General features: G+C 42.3%; 1 protein-coding gene across 1 annotated transcript in view; it reads right to left on the bottom strand.

The window, feature by feature from the left end:
- RNF20 (ring finger protein 20) overlaps positions 1-16,671 on the bottom strand; it is a 32,118-nt gene extending 15,447 nt beyond the window's left edge. The window contains exons 1-10 of the mRNA XM_081790918.1: positions 16,544-16,671; positions 15,322-15,476; positions 10,114-10,281; positions 9,841-9,994; positions 9,514-9,690; positions 5,754-5,872; positions 2,269-2,415; positions 1,791-1,868; positions 1,478-1,597; positions 199-378 (exon numbers count right to left, since the gene is read on the bottom strand). Of these exons, the coding sequence (XP_081647044.1) occupies positions 199-378; positions 1,478-1,597; positions 1,791-1,868; positions 2,269-2,415; positions 5,754-5,872; positions 9,514-9,690; positions 9,841-9,994; positions 10,114-10,281; positions 15,322-15,450 (1,272 nt within the window). The 5' untranslated portion in view covers positions 15,451-15,476; positions 16,544-16,671. The remainder of the gene's footprint in view (positions 1-198; positions 379-1,477; positions 1,598-1,790; positions 1,869-2,268; positions 2,416-5,753; positions 5,873-9,513; positions 9,691-9,840; positions 9,995-10,113; positions 10,282-15,321; positions 15,477-16,543) is intronic.
- Positions 16,672-18,456: the final 1,785 nt, after the last annotated feature.

Below are 18,456 nucleotides of genomic sequence, written 5' to 3'. Positions count from 1 at the left end.
TGCATTCTAATGGACTATACTCTCCCCACCAGGCTGTATGATCTCTCACGGCAGGATGCCCACCATCTAGCAGAGTAAAGACCTATGGCCCGTCTATACATGTTTGCTGGAGGAGCAGTAATTGCTTGCAAGGGGGAAAAATTATAAAATTTATGAGGCAGGAAAGCTGATGCGCAAAAGACAAAGCTGGGCTGCTACCTCGATGAGCTCAACTTGGCGCTGGTGGGTCCCCCTGGTGCCATGCAGCAGAGTCCGGGCCTCGTCCAAGTGCGCTTTCAACTGTAGGCTCTCGTTGTACAGGACGGAGAACTGTGACTGCATACAGCGGTATTCCGGAGTCTCCTTAACCGCCTCTTCCACCGCACTCCGCAATTCCACCTGAGGGGCCCGAAGACAAGTCAGAAGCACAATCTAGCGTCTGTGCCCCACACACTAGACAGGAAACAAAACCTTATAGTGATGTCCTGTGCGACTGAGACAAGCTTTATGAAGATTCTGGATTATATCTCCACTCTTCTAGTTCTGTAAAATCTGCATCAAATTAAACTGTCCAGGAGGTTAACACCAGGGACCTCTAGTCTCCACCCAAGAATTGTTTTAATTGATATGTGTTTTACACTGTGTGTCAGCCTACACCCAAGGACACTAGAAGAGCTCTCTGAAATCTGTCAGATGTAGAGACACGGAAAACCCAGGATGTTTGTTTTTAACACATAATTGAGAATTTCTGTCATTAACTTGTTCTCTTTATTAACAGTCTGAGAGATATATTTTGACATTGTATCAAAAATAGTTAGGCTTCTCTTAAGCAATGGTTTGCTTGAATTACCCAAACACTTCAATTAATTTAAGTCAGGTTGTTTTTTTTCTGTTTTTTTCACTTCAAACATCTTTATTCATATATTTACCTAGAAACAAGTCAAATTGTAAAAGACACGTGGCTATGACTGAAAGAGGGGTAGGAAGACTCTTAGAATTCACTTTCTTTCCCCAAGAACCCGGGAAGAGAAAATTTTAACAGGCATGTTCAAAAACCAACAGAATCGGTCACTGATCGTTTCTCTGCTCTGGCGGCTAGAAATTGCACAGGCAAACCGTGTGACCCACATTTCGCAATTCCTAACACGTGAGCAGCCTACCCTACTATAGTATGTACATGCTCCTTGCATATATCTTGTATACAAGCCCCATTTTGTAAACTCCATTTTGGATCATCACCTTAGTTTACCCTACTCCTCATTTTTCTCAACAATTCCTAAGTTAGAGCACTTTGATTCTGTCTATATATCTTTGGAAGTTGCTTGAAATCCTTTGCAGAGCAAGGAGTGGGGGGTCCAAATAGTAAGTAAATAAGTAGACCCACCAACAAAACTTACATCTTCCTCTTCCCTCATAAATTATGAGAGCTCACCAGTACATATGTGAGTTGATCAGCAAAACGTTTCATGGTACTGCCTTTCAGAGACGCATCTCCTACCTTCAGCTTTTCATTTTGTGTAGTGACCTCCTCGAAGTCTTGCCGAAGTTTCTCCAGCTCACAGTGACGGTTCTGAGCCAACTCTTTGTTCTCCTCAAGCTCTGCATTCATTTCCTCAAACTGGAGAAAAGAGGAAAATCACAAAATAAGCATAAAAAAGAAAGAATTTTTAAATCATTCCCATTCCTAAGCTTCCACCTTCACTGATCCATTCTTCTAGCAAAACCCCATTGCCTCTTGTAAACCCCTAAGTACCTCGCACAACACCTGACACTAGGTAGGAAATATGACCTGAGTGAGTCACTGATTTTACCTTCCGGGCATTGATAGTGATTGTGCCACCATAGAGACTGCTCCCCGCTCCATAGACCTTATAACCTTTCGAATTCACCTATAGGAAGGACAAAGATTCTTTAGTGAGAGACCCTAAGATTTTAGTCTGATAACCAAAGCACTTTCAAAAGAGTCCATTGTGTCCCCAGGTATTACTACCCAAGTCCATCAACCCCTTTTTTTTTTTTTTTTAACATTCATTTTTGAGAGAGACAGAGTACAAGCAGGGGAGGGGCAGAGGGAGACAGAGATACAGAAGCCAAAGCAGGCTCCAGCACCTGAGCTGTCAGCACAAAGCCCGACGCGGGGCTCGGACCCACAAGATGTGAGATCATGACCTGAGCTGAAGTCGGACACTTAGCCAACTGAGCCACCCAGGTACCCTGAAGTCAGTCCTTTCTCAGTAGACTCCTTAAAAATGATTCTAGTCTCTAAACTATGACTGAAAGAGCACTTGCCCGTTCTAGGACTTCTGCTAAGTGTCGGTTGAGTCGCTGTTCCCTCTTTCGGATTTTGTCAATATCCCACTGCAGGTCATCGATCATGGACTCCAGGACAGAAACTCGTGACTCAGCTGTCTCCACTTTACTCTGCAACTTGGAGAACTACATCCCAAAGACAGGCATTCAGAAAAATAAAGCCAAAAAAAGACCAAGTTAGGAAAGGAATGCCTTACATCACTACTGTACATCCCAAATCTCACAAAATTAACCCCTGCTTATGTATCATTATAGACGAAACTGAAATAGAGGATGCTTTACCCTCTTTCCAATGCATGAGTATAAAAATGAAATCACAGATTCCTTTAACCGTTCCGGGTCAGTTACAATCATGAAAACTGTAAAGGTCTCTAAGAACTCTCACTCTCATAAGGGAAAGACCACTTGGGATGCAACAATTTTTCTACTTCTGAGAAGCACCAGTTCCTTCTATAGACCACAAACCATCAGAAAATGTGTTATCTTTAAAGAAGCAAATAGTAACTTCTTTGATTTTACCAAATATTTTCAGAGATAAAAATTCAAATATATATTCAGAAGACAGCTATCTTTGCTCCCAACTTTCCCTTTCCACATTCCCACAAATGATAAACCAAAGGGAATGAAAGGAAAATGTCCATTCTCTTTTTTAAGCTGACCTCAGGGAAATCTTGAACCAGACACTCTAAAGATACAAAAACCTGTTTTTCTTTATTTGGGCACTTTGCACCAGCTAATGCTATTTTTATTAATTTTATTTTTTTAATTTACATCCAAATTAGTTAGCGTATAGTGCAACAATGATTTCAGGAGTAGATTCCTTAATGCCCCTACCCATTTAGCCCATCCCCCCTCCCCAACCCCTCCAGTAACCCTGTTTGTTCTCCATATTTATGAGTCTCTTATGCTTTGTCCCCGTCCCTGTTTTTATATTATTTTTGTTTCCCTTCCCTTATGTTCATCTGTTTTGTCTCTTTAAGTTCTCATATGAGTGAAGTCATGATATTTGTCTCTCACTAATTTCACTTAGCATAATACCCTCCAGTTCCATCCACGTAGTTGCAAATGGCAAGATTTCATTCTTTTTGATTGCTGAGCAATACTGTATTGTATATATATATATACACACATCTTTATCCATTCACCCATCGATGGACATTTGGGCTCTTTCCATACTTTGGCTATTGTTGATAGTGCTGCTGTAAACATTGGGGGTGCATGTGTCCCTTCGAAAGAGCACACCTGTATCCCCTGGATAAATACCTAGCAGTGCAATTGCTGGGTCATAGGGTAGGTCTATTTTTAGTTTTTTGAGGAATCTTCATACTGTTTTCCAGAGTGGCTGCACCAGCTTGCATTCCCACAGCTAACGCTATTTAATACTTTAATTACAATGCTATCACATGCTCGAGTTAATCTACACATAACCTTTGTACTGGTTGAAAAACATGTCCCCCAAAATCTTTGATATTCCTCCCATCAAGAGGTGGTGGCACTGTCTCCTCCCCCTGAATCTGGGTCAACTTTAGTGACCCAATGAAAATGATGCAGAGGCTACATCTGAAAGGCCATGCAGGTTCTGCTTTATGTTCTTGGGACATTCATTCTCTGGAAGACGACAGCTGGCATGTAAGAAGACCCACTACCCTGAAACTGCCACGTGGGAGAGGCAACATGCAGATGTTCCAGTGAAGAGCCTAAGGTGGGCTCCCACCCAACTGGCAGGTAATAGCAGCCAGCCACAAGAGCCACTGTGGACATCAGCTCAATTGAGCAAAGCACTGTCTCTCTCCAGCTTAGTAATGCTAAACGAGATTGGTAAAGGGCCAGAAGAGGTGGACCTTCTCGTTTTGGTTGTACCTAGTTTATACCTTAAACATGACAGAAAGTTATTCTATTTCTCCACTATACTCCAATCTAATTTATAAGCACTGCTATACTCTAACCCTTTTGAAGGCTGATGAGGATCTACACGTATCGATAAACTTCCCAGACGATTCTCATACAAGCAGCCAGCATGGACCCTGGCAATGGAGTTTACAAAACAAGGACATAATAAAGAACATGGGCTCTGAAGTAAAACAGACCTACATCCGAATCACACAGTTCAATTACTTTGTGTGCTCAGAACAGTTACCAACCTCCTTGAATTCATTCCTTAAGAGCAAGATAGGAGTTGTCTGACCATCAGAGATAATACTCATCAAGTGCTTAAGTGCTAGTCACTAGGGAGATGTTAACTACTAACCTACCAATAAGCGAAAGAATTGGGTGGTCAAACTAAAGTGGGTCAAATTTCAGCAGAATATCCTTTGAACTAAACCAAAATGATAATCAGGACTGGCAGAAAAATCTTTTAAGGCCTATTATCACTTTACCTCAATCACTGTGTGTGTGTGTACGCACACGCACACACAAATAAGTAAATACCAAATCTTGACACAGTTTGGTCGTGGCACTACGCGTACCCAAGTTTGGCTGGAAAATCCACATTTCTCAAGCTCCCAGGATACCATCAATATAGTAGTTCGTACTGTCCATTCTCAAATGAATTTCTACCAACCCATTCCTCAGTAACATTGCACATGATCTTTTTTATTTGGGGTAATTCGTTATTTGGGAATTTGGTGCATTGTTTCACAAAACCTCTTATGATGGTATTTCTTCTTAAAAACGAACACTGTACACTGCTAGGAATTTATCCAAGGGATACAGGAGTACTGATGCATAGGGGCACTTGTACCCCAATGTTTATAGCAGCACTCTCAACAATAGCCAAATTATGGAAAGAGCCTAAACGTCCATCAACTGATGAATGGATAAAGAAATGGTGGTTTATATACACAATGGAATACTACGTGGCAATGAGAAAGAATGAAATATGGCCTTTTGTAGCAACATGGATGGAACTGGAGAGTGTGATGCTAAGTGAAATAAGCCATACAGAGAAAGACAGATACCATATGGTTTCACTCTTATGTGGATCCTGAGAAACTTAACAGAAACCCATGGGGGAGGGGAACGAAAAAAAAAAAAAAAAGAGGTTAGAGTGGGAGAGAGCCAAAGCATAAGAGACTGTTAAAAACTGAGAACAAACTGAGGGTTGATGGGGGTTGGGAGGGAGGGGAGAGTGGGGGATGGGTATTGAGGAGGGCACCTTTTGGGATGAGCACTGGGTGTTGTATGGAAACCAATTTGACAATAAATTTCATATATTAAAAAAAGAAAAACGAACACTGTAGTATCTGTTTAACAGAGGCACAATCGAGAAGTATTCAATTGTTTTCTCCCCTTAATCTTTCCTCTTGATTTCTCAGAACTGGTTGCTTTGGCCTGCCCTTCGTGCTCTTCAATATAAAAATAGGCTTTCTAGAGTCAGATGAACCTTTGAAGCATTCAAAATTCCGAGTCAATGTGTGCCACAGGCCACTAGAAACTACCATCTGTCCTTTCTGGTCAAGTACCTCCTGAGACATGGTGCGATGCTTCTCCTGAAGGAGGTCTGTCAATTCCTGTAGCCTCATATTCTCTTGAGCAAGGAAGGAATTCAGCTCCTGCACCGCTTCCTCCACTATCAGATTATCTGAGGGAAAAGAACTGCCCTTTAGTTTAGCATCTATAGTGTCCAATTTTAAAACTGTGCATCCCACCAAAATATGAACACGCTCCCTCACTTTATTTTCCCGAAAACCTTTAAGAAGTAGGCTGGTTTTTATTATCTTTACATGACTAAGAACCCAGAGGTGAGATGACTTGCTTAAGGAAATGAGCCAAAGCTGTGCTTCGGTAGAGGATGACACAGAGCCAAGATCACCTAACTCCCATCCTTTCTGTAAAGTCAAATGTATTGAGAGAAGAAATGGAGGGATTCTGTAACTCTATTCAGATAAGACACAATCACTAAAAAACTGCATTTTAGAATTGTAGACAAGATAGAGGGATCTGTAATCAGTGTCAGACTTAAGAGCCATAAAATTCTATCTCATAAGGCTATCACAAATTCCTATTAGTGAACACCAACATGAAGCATCTCTGTTGGGAGGAAGAAGGGGGACAGAAAGTAGCAATTTCCTTGTTCAAATGGGTACCTATAGAATCATGAAGAATAAAGATAAGAGCCTAGAATTACTTATCATGTTCTGGAATACTATGCTAGGGGCACTCCTAAAGCTCAAAAGCCAAAAGGTACACTACAATTTACAAAGAAAGTAGATAAATTTATAGAACTTATTATACCAATTAACATGTTTGGAGACAGTTAACAGGAGGAAAAATTGTGCTTTCTCCTACTCCCTACTCCTTGGCATCACTCAGAAACACCATACAGAACAGGCTGGTCATGTGGTGGTTTTTGTGGTTTTCAACCAAGACTGCCTGTAGAATCACCTGTGGAACTTTAATTTTTTTGTTTGTTTGTTTTTTAACGTTTATTTTTGAGACAGAGAGAGACAGAGCATGAACGGGGGAGGGGCAGAGAGAGGGGGAGACACAGAATCAGAAGCAGGCTCCAGGCTCTGAGCCATCAGCCCAGAGCCTGACACGGGACTCGAACTCACGGACCGCGAGATCGTGACCTGAGCCGAAGTCAGACGCTTAACCAACTGAGCCACCCAGGCACCCCATAATGATTTTGGGAACTTTAAAGATTAGATACTTCACTAGGGCCCATCCATCCCACACATAGTAAATAAGAATACCCATGGGCAGGGCCAAAAAAAAAAAAAAAAAAAAAAAAGTATGCTCCAAAAGCTCTCAAAGTGAACTGATTCATAACCGAAGAACTAGAGGCTAAAATTTACTCCTCTTAATATCCTAACATACTTAGAACAAGGCCTAGAATACAGTAAGAGCTAGATAAACACTTAGTAAATTAACAAGCTGACAATTGCAATTCCTTTGAATCAAGGATAAAATAAACATGGGGAGAAATGAACTGACAAAAAGGTACAGTTCATGCTACAATTCATCCTTTATGAATCTTTATCCTTAGAAAGTTCAGCTTATCAATGGCAATTACTTTTTATACTATAAATAGCTCAGTAATTTGTAATTTATAATTAATGTTTTTTAAAAATTTATTTTGAGAGAGACAGAGCATGGGCAAGGGAGGGGCAGAGAGAGAATCCTAAGCAGACTCTCTACCACCAGTGTGAATCCCGATGCAAGACTCGAACTCAAGAACTGTGAGATCATGACCTGAGCCAAAACCAGGAGTTGGATGCTTAACCAACTGAGCCACCCAGGCAGCCCACTTACAATTAATGTTTTTATTTTTTAACTTAAACTCTACCTTAAAATGCATGCCAACAAAAATAATTTTAAAGTACTGCTTAATACACTACTCATTTTAGTTCCTTTTTAAATACAGCAATTATTTTACTTGACATTCATTCACAAAGTCAAGTTTAACACTGGCATAAGCTCTCCATATGGCATATTATCTGCATGTAACACGCATATGGTATGCACCATCATGCATATATATATGGTTTACCGGTGTGGCCTATTATTAGGATTCAATCGTACCATCCAACTACTCAACCACAACCAAGGGAGAAAAAAGTAGCACCCCGCTCAGTTTACATTAGGTATGTAACTATTACCAGATACAGTGCCAGACAGACACTGGAGAAACAAAGAAGAGTAAGCCAAAGCACTGCACCAAGAGACAAAGTCTAGCTGGGAACCCAAAAGTAGATGGAATATATGAATACAAAAGTCTGGGAGGACATGAACCACATTGTTTACAATGGTTACCTTTGAGAAAGGAGATAGGAGGACTTCTATTATTTCTGATTTGTGTATTCTAAAACTGTTACCCAAATAATAAAATACATAATACATACAGACTTATGGGAAAGTAAAAGAAACCCTTTCGCAAATTTTCACAAGTCTTTTACATGCCTCCTCTTTTAATTCTGTTGATAACTTAGCCCAAGTGTCCTTAAAAATTACAAAGTAATAAAATTCTTATTTGCCAGCCCAATCGCTCAGCATCCACTACATTCAACACATTACTTTCAGAAATGAAACAATAAACACCTTAATAATAGAGAATCAGAAGTGCCTGGGTGTCTCAGTCAGTTAAGCATCAGGCTCTTAATTTCAGCTCAGGTCATGATCTCACGGTTCATGGGTTTGAGCCCCATGTTGGGCTCCACACTGTCAGTGTGGGATATGCTTGGGATTCTCCCTCTCACTCTCTCTCTTCCCCTCCCCCACTTGCATGCTCTGTCTCTCTCTCAAAAATAAACATTAAAAAAAGGAAATAAAATAAAGCAAAATAATAATCAGATAAATTATTACAACTAGACCAAGATTATTACTGAAAATGTAAAATCAGGGCACTTAAGATGCAACCTAGCTACACAAATACTTTACTATACTGTACAAGTCTCTGCATTAACACTGACTAATAACATAATTATTTCAAATGGACCCTTTTCCAACCATATAATATTCTCTTTTTTCTTTTTAAACACAGAGATCATCCAACAACTCTAAAACCTAAGCCAACTCTTTTTGAAAATATTAGAGATAACAGAAAAAAAACAACAAAAAGAATGTATTAAAACTGACTCTTTGAAGTGAAAGTTCACTATCTAGGGGCGCCTGGGTAACTCAGTTGGTTAAGCATCCGACTTCAGCTCAGGTCATGATCTCACAGTTCATGCCTTCGAGCTCCACATCAGACTCTGTGCTGACAGATCGGAACCTGGAGCCTGCTTCAGATTCTGTGTCTCCCTCTCTCTCTGCCTCTCCCCCATTTGCACTCTGACTCTTTCCCTCTCTCTCTCAAAAATAAATAAACATTAAAAAAAATTTTTTAATTCAATATCTAAAATAAAAATTTTTTTAATTACCAATATTTAAAATATTTAAACTAAATTACTATCAGTAATAAATCAATAGCCAGAAACAGAGCTACTCCTTAAAAAATCAAATTAATTCTACTACTTTTAAGTATTTTATTAATAGAAAGTATCAGAATGAAGCTTTCCTCAGCTTCTTACAGGACTATCACACGGCTCAAAATATGAAACACTTGTAAAATACTAACTTGCTGCAGCAATGGCATTACTGGTATTACTGGTAAAACTGGAGATTAGATTCCAAGGAATTTAATTAAAATTAAATACATAAGTTTGCAAACTACAAAGGAGCATGCAAAGTTGAGCTCTTATTCCTCCCACCCTGTTCCCAGTCTCGTGATCCTTGCCTCACCTCCGCTGTTTAGCTTCCGCGACAGGAGCTCTACTTTTTCCTGTAATTTATCATAGACAGTCACAATCTGGGACACGGCTCGGCGGGAGGACTCCACACGCTCCTGCAGCTGAGATTCCATTTCTTCACTGGAACTGCTGGCCAAGGTAGCGAGGAAAGAGAAAGCTGGCTCTTGCCCTTCCCCTGAGGATACAGGGGGGAAAAAAAGCAGCTGTCAGCATTATAAAAGTGCAAGCATCAAAATCCTTTTTTCCTCAAATGGAAAGCCTGAAAGCCAAGATCTACTTTAAAACCCCAGAGCATGTAGTGGTAGAATCCACCACAAACACTCGCCTCTCTCTCGGTCATCTTTCCGTTCCTGATTGCTATCAGAGTCTGGTTCTGGTTCCGGCACGACAAGGGCTTTTCTTTCTGTGAGGAGATCTCCCAAACCTTGCTCCAGATCGTAACGTTTAAGGATGATACGGATGTTTTCATCAAACTGAAGAAGGGGAGGTACAGTCATGAGAAAACAGAAGAGCACAACTTTGGAAGTGAAGAGAATGCAAAGGAGAACTAAAATGCTCAAAAGAAAATCTGAGCAAACAAACAAGTAGCTACCTGACTCCAGTACCGGTTGACAATCAGCAGTGAGGCATCATCAGTGGCCTGTCTTCGTTCCAGTTTTTCAATGTGCTCACGGAGTTCATCTTCAATGGCCTGCCGTTGATCCAGCATCTCTGCCAGCTTGCGATTTTTGGTTTGCAGTGTTCGAATGTCTAGCTCCTCCTGCCCCACGAAACCAATCTTATTAGTCTCCACAAAGAAATTAGGCAAACCAGCTGTTAAACTCTACCAGGTCATATTTGCTCTGACCAAAGCTATTCATTTCTTAAATCTTACAACAAGTAATTGGATAAGAAGTAGGAACAGAAGAAATAAAGAGTCTATGATGACGATGGGAAGGAAGAATGACACTAATATGCTAGAACTTGGACCTCACCCACCTCATTGTTCTCTTCACATGGATATCGACAAAGTACTGTGAGGCTCCACTGTCCAGCTAGATCACCTTCTGCCCGGATCAACACTGCCATCTATCTCCTCAGCACTGCCCCCTCACTCATCCAAGACCTTGGCACCTGGGTCGTTCTCTGTCCTAGTCCCTGCCACTATGTCCAGTGACAATACACACACGGACATGTAAACATGCGGACCAACCATCTAATCCTCCAGCATCCAGGCTGCATTCTGAATCCCTTAACTCTGGTGATTATCTCACTCCCTGTGCTTCAGCCACCCATTTCAAAAGCCGCATCTTGGACTTCTGTCATTATCCGGAACTGTGCCACAACTGAAATCTTAAATTCCTCAAATAAAACCCTATCTTTCCAGGTACCTCCTATCCTTATCCCCATATACCAGTTTTCATCTGGATCTCCCAGAATTTTAAATTCTCTCCGTTTTCCTCGTTGGTCCCTTATCTCCACTATCTTCCACACCCTGACCTCAACTTGCGCTCAGGATCCCATTCTCTTCTGTTTCCGCAAAAATAGAACTCCGTCAATAATTCCACACCCCTCTCAGGATCTTTAATTTCTCTCCCTAGCTCCTTCCCTAGGACAAGTTGGGGTCTGGAGGTGGGGGTGGTGGAGGGTGGGGGAGGACCCCAGGCAAAGAAACAGGATTGGAGAGGATTACATTTTTATCTTACCTAGGAATTAATGAATATTTCAAAAAGTAAGAACTGTTTATGAGAACACCAATTTCTTGTTTTGCTTTTATTTTCTCTTGTATTTTGATTAAAATATTCTTGACACGCCCAAAGAGTCAACAGTTTCCCAACTATACCAGTTCATTAATACTATTAATAAATGGAATCCTCGATCTCTTCACTGAGCACTCCTTTCCCCTTCTTGCTCTGATAGCGGGATGAGAATACTGTTTCCCTGCAGTTTCTCCAGTACCACTCTGGGCCTAGAGGCAGGTAGGTACCCCTTTGCTCTCCACTGCCACTTTCAGCCCATTATCCCACCTTCCTCCCTAAAACCTCCTAGCTCTGCAGCTCGTGCCACTGGTCTGCCCCACCTGCCACCGTGCCTTGCTGCACTTGTCTAGAAATGCCCAGGTCACTTCCCCACGTTTCCTGAAGATTTAGCACCTAGCTTATTATCACTCTCCAATGTTACTCCTATCACAGTCCTCACTGATTTCCAATTCCCATATAGATGATCCTTCCTGTATCTCAAATCAAGTCACTGACCTCCTCTCCTCCAATGATCTTGTCTTCTACCTCCCTTGGCCACCAAACTCCCAGTTATTCTTATTCTTAGCCTGATCTGTATGTGTATGCTCTCTGTAAGCTCAATTTCTCCACAATTACCACCTACTTTTCCAGCTCATGCTCTCTAGTTTCCTGACTCCCACAATTCTTCACCTCCCCCAGGATCTACAATCCATTGCCCCATAACTTTCCTGTCCTTCACTCCTCTCACTTCCTCACTCCCTTCTTTATTGGCATTAAATTCCACCATCAGTCAATATCATGTCTCCCATAACCTTCTCCTTCCTCATCCTTGCCTAGGAAAAACCCCACCCCTGGTAACATCCAACTCGCCACTACTCCAGGCCTACATCCATGCAGCTGAACATGAATAGAAGACATAAAGCACCATGCTGCCTGGGCTGACTTTAAACTCATGATCACAGAGTCAAGTAAGTCCTCAGTGCTGCCCAGCAACAATACTCTATCTTTCTAGTCCGTTCCCTCTTCAAGATGACTACTTCATACCTTCTCCTGTCTCTTCAAACCTTCAACACTTCCTCCCCCATCCTCACTCTCAGATGAGGCGCTTCTGATTTCACTGAAAAAAAAATAGAAGCAATCAGAAGAGAATGTCCACATCTATCTCCCACAACTGCAGCTACCAACCTACCTACATCTGAACTCTCTGCCTTCCTCTTTGTTGCTACGGATCAACTGCCCCTGCTCCTAGTTAAGGCCAGCCCTCCTGTTGTGCATTATATCACATGCTCTTTCCCCTATTGGTGGAAATCGCACCAGCAACAGTCTCCTCTGCTACCCCATCAGCTTAATCCGCTCTACCAAATCATTTCAATCAACATGCTCTAATAGCTCCTATTTTAAAATCAAAACAAGCTTCCCTCAATCCCACATTTCCTTCTAGCTAATGCCCCATTTCTTTGTCTTGCTTTACATCAATACTCCTGCAAATCATTGGCTCTGTCCCCTTTTCCTTAATTCCTCTCCTTCCTCTCCTATTCTCTTAAGCTCACTGCATTCAGGCTTCTAGCACCATCACTCCACAAACAAGATTCTCACTGAGGCTCCTGAGAACCTTCTACTGCTAAACCTAATGACTCAGTCCTCCCTTTACCCAGTGCTCCCCTTAAGCCATCAGCAGCACCTGAGTAACTCCTTCCTGAAATACTTTTCTTCATTTGGCTTCTGGGCCCTCACTCTCTTGTTCTCCTCCTACTTCATTTTCTGTCTCTTTGGTTAGTCTCTTCTCATCTCCCTGACATGAAAATATCAGTGTTCCAGGGCTCTGCTTTCAGAGCCTAGAGCCTCCAGTCTCACGGATTTAAATACCTCCTACATGGGGTGCCTGGGTGGCTCAGTCACTTAAGCATCTGATTTCGGCTCAGGTCATGATCTCATGACTTGTGAGTTTGAGCCCCGCATCAGGCTCTGTACTGACAGCTCAGAGTCTGGGGCCTGCTTTGGATTCTGTGTCTCCCTCTCTCTCTCTCTGCCCCTTCCCCACTTATGTTGTCTCTCTCAAAAATACATAAACATGAAAATAAATACATACATACATACCTCCTACAAAATGATGACTCCCAAATGCTTTAGCCCAGACCTCTCCCTAGACTACAGAGGACTGTATCCAACCACCTACCCACTCAGAGGTCTATGAAGTATCCCAAACTTGCATGTCCAAAATCAAACTCCTAATTCATCCTCCGCAGCCTCCCAAAAACTATGCTCCTCTCATACTACTTCCTAGCTCAGTATGTGAACAGTCTGTACTTCCAAAATTCTGGGATCTCATAAACTTCATCCAATCCATCAGTAAATCCTGTCAACACTACCTCTACACTACAGTGACCCAAGGCACCATGATCCCTCAGCAAAATGACTGCAACAGCCTTCTATAGTGGACACTTTTGTGTCTCATGTCCTGTCCTGTCAGCCTGCCAGACTTCAGCACAGCCTTGGTGGACAGCTCCATTAGCACCACCAGTGTTCCGACTTAAAGCACACCTAGAGTCTTCATTTTTTGTTCCACACAATCTCAGCTGGCTCACTACAGCAACCTTGAAGTGCAGAGGAAGAGTTATTGCCTTTAAGGGCAACCTTCAACCAACTGGGGCAGGAATCAGTGGAGACAAGCCCCAGTTCCCCACACTTAGAGAGATGAAATGGGAAGAAAAGGGAGAAGCAACAAGGGAACAATTCTGCTAACTGAACTTCTAGCCCTTGCTCCTCTACAATCTGTTCTCCAAGCTAAGTCAGAGCATGTTACTCTCCCGCTTAAGACCTTCCAATGACTCCTCAATGCCTTGTGGATAAAGTCCAAACTAGGATGTATCCTCTCTGCTTCCCTTAGAGCATGTGGCTACTTATCCCTATGAACAGCACATATCCCACTAATACTAGAACACTGTTCTCTTGTCTGTGCCACTTTACAAACTGAAGTCCGACAGCTGTCCTCAGGGTAACGCGTAGTGTCTGGCAAATCACAGATGCACAACAAATACTTATATTTATTGAATTAACAAATGTCCTTGGGATGCATGATGTGAGACAGTGCTTAGACAAAATCACCTCTTGGCAGCAGTATGGAGTACCTGAATCGCTGACAGACTCAGAAATGACACTTCATCAACAATTTACTCTGAACGTTCCCATTATTCTCTCTATCCTGAGCCTGAATTCAAAAAAGTAAGAGATGTGTTTTATAAGCTATGCAAATGCAAAGCATTTTAACACCATACCCCCATCGCTGAGTTCCGGAATAGACTCCTGATCTAGATCCAAACCTATTATAGTGAGCTTCTGATGTCTAATGGACATATAACATTACTATAAGCTTCTGATGTATAACAATCTAATGAAACGGTCAACTCCCTAAGAGCAAGGACAGTGTCTTACTTTATTCACCGTTATATTCATAATATCTAGCTCAATAATTATTAATAGCTCATATATAGAGTACTTACTAAAGTAGAGGTAACGTTTTAACTCTTAACAGAGACTCTTTCATTTTATCCTCTCAACAACCCAATAGGTGCGCACTAGAATTACATTTACAGACATGGAGAAGAGGCACAGGGAGGATAACAAAAGGCCATGCAGCTAGGAAGTGGTGAAGCTGAGTCAATTCCAGGTAGTCTGGCCTCAGAGTCCTATCCTTCACCACCCTTCAGTGATTTTGCTACACTGCCTCTTAGTAACTAGCACCGAACTTTTCAGTGAATGAAGAATGAATGTACAGTTTTCCCACTGATAAATGCATATAATCAATTTGTATCAAGCACCACACTCTCCAGAGACTAGAAGCACACCTCTGAAAATAAACATCAAATGTTAATATATCTCTTTTCAGAACTCACCACCACATCACGTCACCTACTTCTGGCTCTTTTATTTCCCTCTTTTCCAATAAATTTCTCTTCCATAAATCTATCTTCCATAAGTTTTCTCTTCCATAAAAAGCCTTTCAGAAGGCTTCCATAAATTCTTACTTTCAGGTTGCAACTCAGAAAAAAGAAGCACACTCTCAAAGCCCTGTTTCCACATACCGTTGAAGAGACACCCCCGAGCTTAATTGTCTCCACTGTGGTCCCTGAATCTTCAACAGCTGTCTTCTTCTCCGGAGGCATGGATGTGCCAGGCTCTCCAGCTGCTCTTTTATTTCCAATTCCGGACATCTTGACACCAGATGACAGCAGTTTTCCTGGAGAGGGGGAAAACAAACAAACCAACAGAAACTTAGGTAAGATATACAAAAAGAATAACAATAAAGAGACTATCTATAATGTAAAACCTAGCAATTTTCCAGCCAGCCTTTTTAAACCTAAATCCATTCATTTCATACCAAGCAATACAATCCCCAAACTCCTCTTGGAAAGAAAAAAGTAAATTGTAGAGTAAGAGTCAGGGCTGAATTTACACAACTACCTATTTCTAAACAGAATACTAACAAATAAGACAATGGGCAAAGGATGAAGAGACTGGGGAAAATGCCAGAAATTTCACTTCCTGAAATGCCAGAATCAGAAAAATAGTTTGATCGGGACAGGAACTAATTCTATTGTGCTGGAAAAAAAATCACAGAGCTGAAAGACACTTGGGAAATATCTGCTAAATCATTAATATTGAATAAGTCATGTATCATCTCTGAGACCCAATTTCCTAAACCAGGAATTACCGTGCCTCTTACAAGGCATTAATAAGTCTAGAAAGAACTTACCATAATGTCTGACACGAAGAACTCACTCAAACACTAGCTCTCTTTTTTATATTTAGTTTCTCCCCTATTCCCAAATGTTCTCCTCGTGATTTTGTGCAACCCTACAGAACCTAGATCTGAATGTGAATCACAATTCTACCTCTTAGGGAGCCTTGCGTTGCCCTCAAGGAATTCTCCAAGAGCTTCAGTTTCCTCATATGTACAGTGGAGGCGAACAAATATTCTGTCTACCTAAACTGCTTCCAAGGGTTTCAGAGCTCAACGGAGGAGAAATGAACGCTAAGACACTTCGCTACTTTAGAAAGCAGCCCTGCCATCACCAAGAGTACACACTACTCTGCTTCCAATTCAAACTCCAGGAGAAAGGGTATCGGTGGCAGTAACCTGAGTCGGACCTCACCTAGATAGAGAAGAGACTAAGGAGCAAGACAAGGACCCCAGCCTCCCGCGCACCCAATTGCAGGCCCAGGAGAGGGAAACCCCAGAGCCAGAGACGGCGGAGATTCCCAAAGACCTGCACAGTCCCGCAGCGCCGTTAGCCGAGATCTCACCTAGGTTCTTCCAACTCGCGCCACCGGGGAGTGGAACTCAGGGAAGTTATTCACCAGGGTCCGTTCTGCAGCACCGCTTCTCACCCCTGACCCGCAGGCGAGGACCCATACAAGCTTCCGGGGGGCGGGGCCAGGTAAAGGAAGAAGGGAAAGAAAAGAGGATGTCGCTTCGACCCGGCCGGGCGGAAGTGACGCACCGCGAGGGCGCCGAGCGCCCGGAAGTAAGAATAGCGTCTGTAGCAACACGAAGCGGCTGGGACCTCCGGGTGTACACCACTCTCCCCAGTCCCCGGCCCTCCGCGCTGTCGCTGGCGAGAGTGTCCCTGACTTTTTCGGCTTGTTGGCCTCTATTACTACGATCTAGTGTTTCTACTGAAAAAAAAAAAAAGAAAAGTGCGTTGCTCTGTTGCCTCTTACTGGCACCGTCGAGACTCGTTCAGACTGCCGATTGGCTGACGGTCCCGTCAATCTCCCCGCGAAAGCATTAGCGTCAGGCACTTCAGGAAAATGTTACTCGGCGCCTATTAATGCAGAAGTAAACCGTTCTGTAGAAAATCCAAACTATTTGATGAGTTTCGGGGCTTGTAGTTTTTCTTACAGGGCATTATAGACAGCCCTCCCTACACATTAGAATTACTTGGGACTTTGGTCCCTCTAGGTTAGGGCCTGCATTGGGCAATTTTTAAAGCGTTCCTCTATCCCTCTTCCACCTCCATGATTCTGAGGTGCAACAGGGTTGACAGCTACTGTTTTGCTTCTTTGGAACAAGACATTGACCAGAGAAAAGATAAACAAAATCAGTAAGTAGTTTCTGATCTCAACATTAGTCTAGTTTAAGCTAATTAGACATTGATTTTTTTTTTTATTCAATAACAAACTATTTCGCGTTCAATTAAACTAAATGCCTATCTTTTTAATGATAGAAAAGTAATCAATCTAACTTGTCAATAAAAAGCTGTATGCCTCACACAACTATGAACTACCCAATGACATCAGATAGGGGTCCAGAGATCAAGAACGATTACTGTATCTGTTGCATCCACACGACTCCTGAAACAGAATGCTACAGGCACCAGCGACATTCAGTTTATTGCAAGGAGAGGCAAGGCAAACCGATCAGGACCAACACTCTTGACCAGAGTGCAGTCTCCAACAGCCAGGGTACATTGTTTTTATAGCCAACCACATCGTATTATTATCACCTGGGAACAGAACAAAGGAATAATTCCCAGGTGGAAACAGTTCAAACAGGCCCTAGCCCCAATCCAATCAAGTGCTAATCCATCCCTTGATAGGATAAGGCTGTTATTTCTTAACCTACAGTGTTAAAACAAAGATGTTATCTCTTAAGGCTACAGGTTAGCCCTACCCTTACATTTCCCTTTTCTTGTCCGTGAATCAATCCCTTGATTCATCATTAGGAACTAAGCCAACATAGTTGGACCTAATCATAATTTTTATTTCACCAACTCACCTCTTGACATACCGTACTAACCAATTGATAGTGCATGGGCCGATAGTTAACCTGAGAAGTAACAATAGCAGTGACCCAGCTATGGTGGTGAGCAGCGATGTGAGCCAGGCAGACCAAGAGTGATACTAATTATTGCTGGCTTCCCTGGCATGTTCCCTGGCTCTAAGATTGTTCCTTACTAAACTCAGTGTCTCGAATTGCTCCGGAATTGTTGGCGTGAGACACTATGCACCAACCCTGCCCTTGGAGGTCCCCCTAGGGTTAAAATTGGTCGTGAACCCCAAGGGTACAATGACATCATACATTCGGAGGCCCCAAGTGTGCCCAGTATCTCAGAATGATGAGAAAATAGATGAGCTGGTGTTGGGTTACATTTTCCTTGGGCCGCACATTGGGGGTTCGGGGTTCTAAGGAGAGTAATTAGGGTGTCAAGGTCCCG

This window comes from Panthera onca, chromosome D4, assembly GCF_046562875.1.
Source record: "Panthera onca isolate mPanOnc1 chromosome D4, mPanOnc1 haplotype 2, whole genome shotgun sequence".
NCBI lineage: Eukaryota > Metazoa > Chordata > Mammalia > Carnivora > Felidae > Panthera > Panthera onca.
Note: the sequence above shows the minus strand (reverse complement) of the source record. Positions and strands in the feature narration are given on the sequence as shown.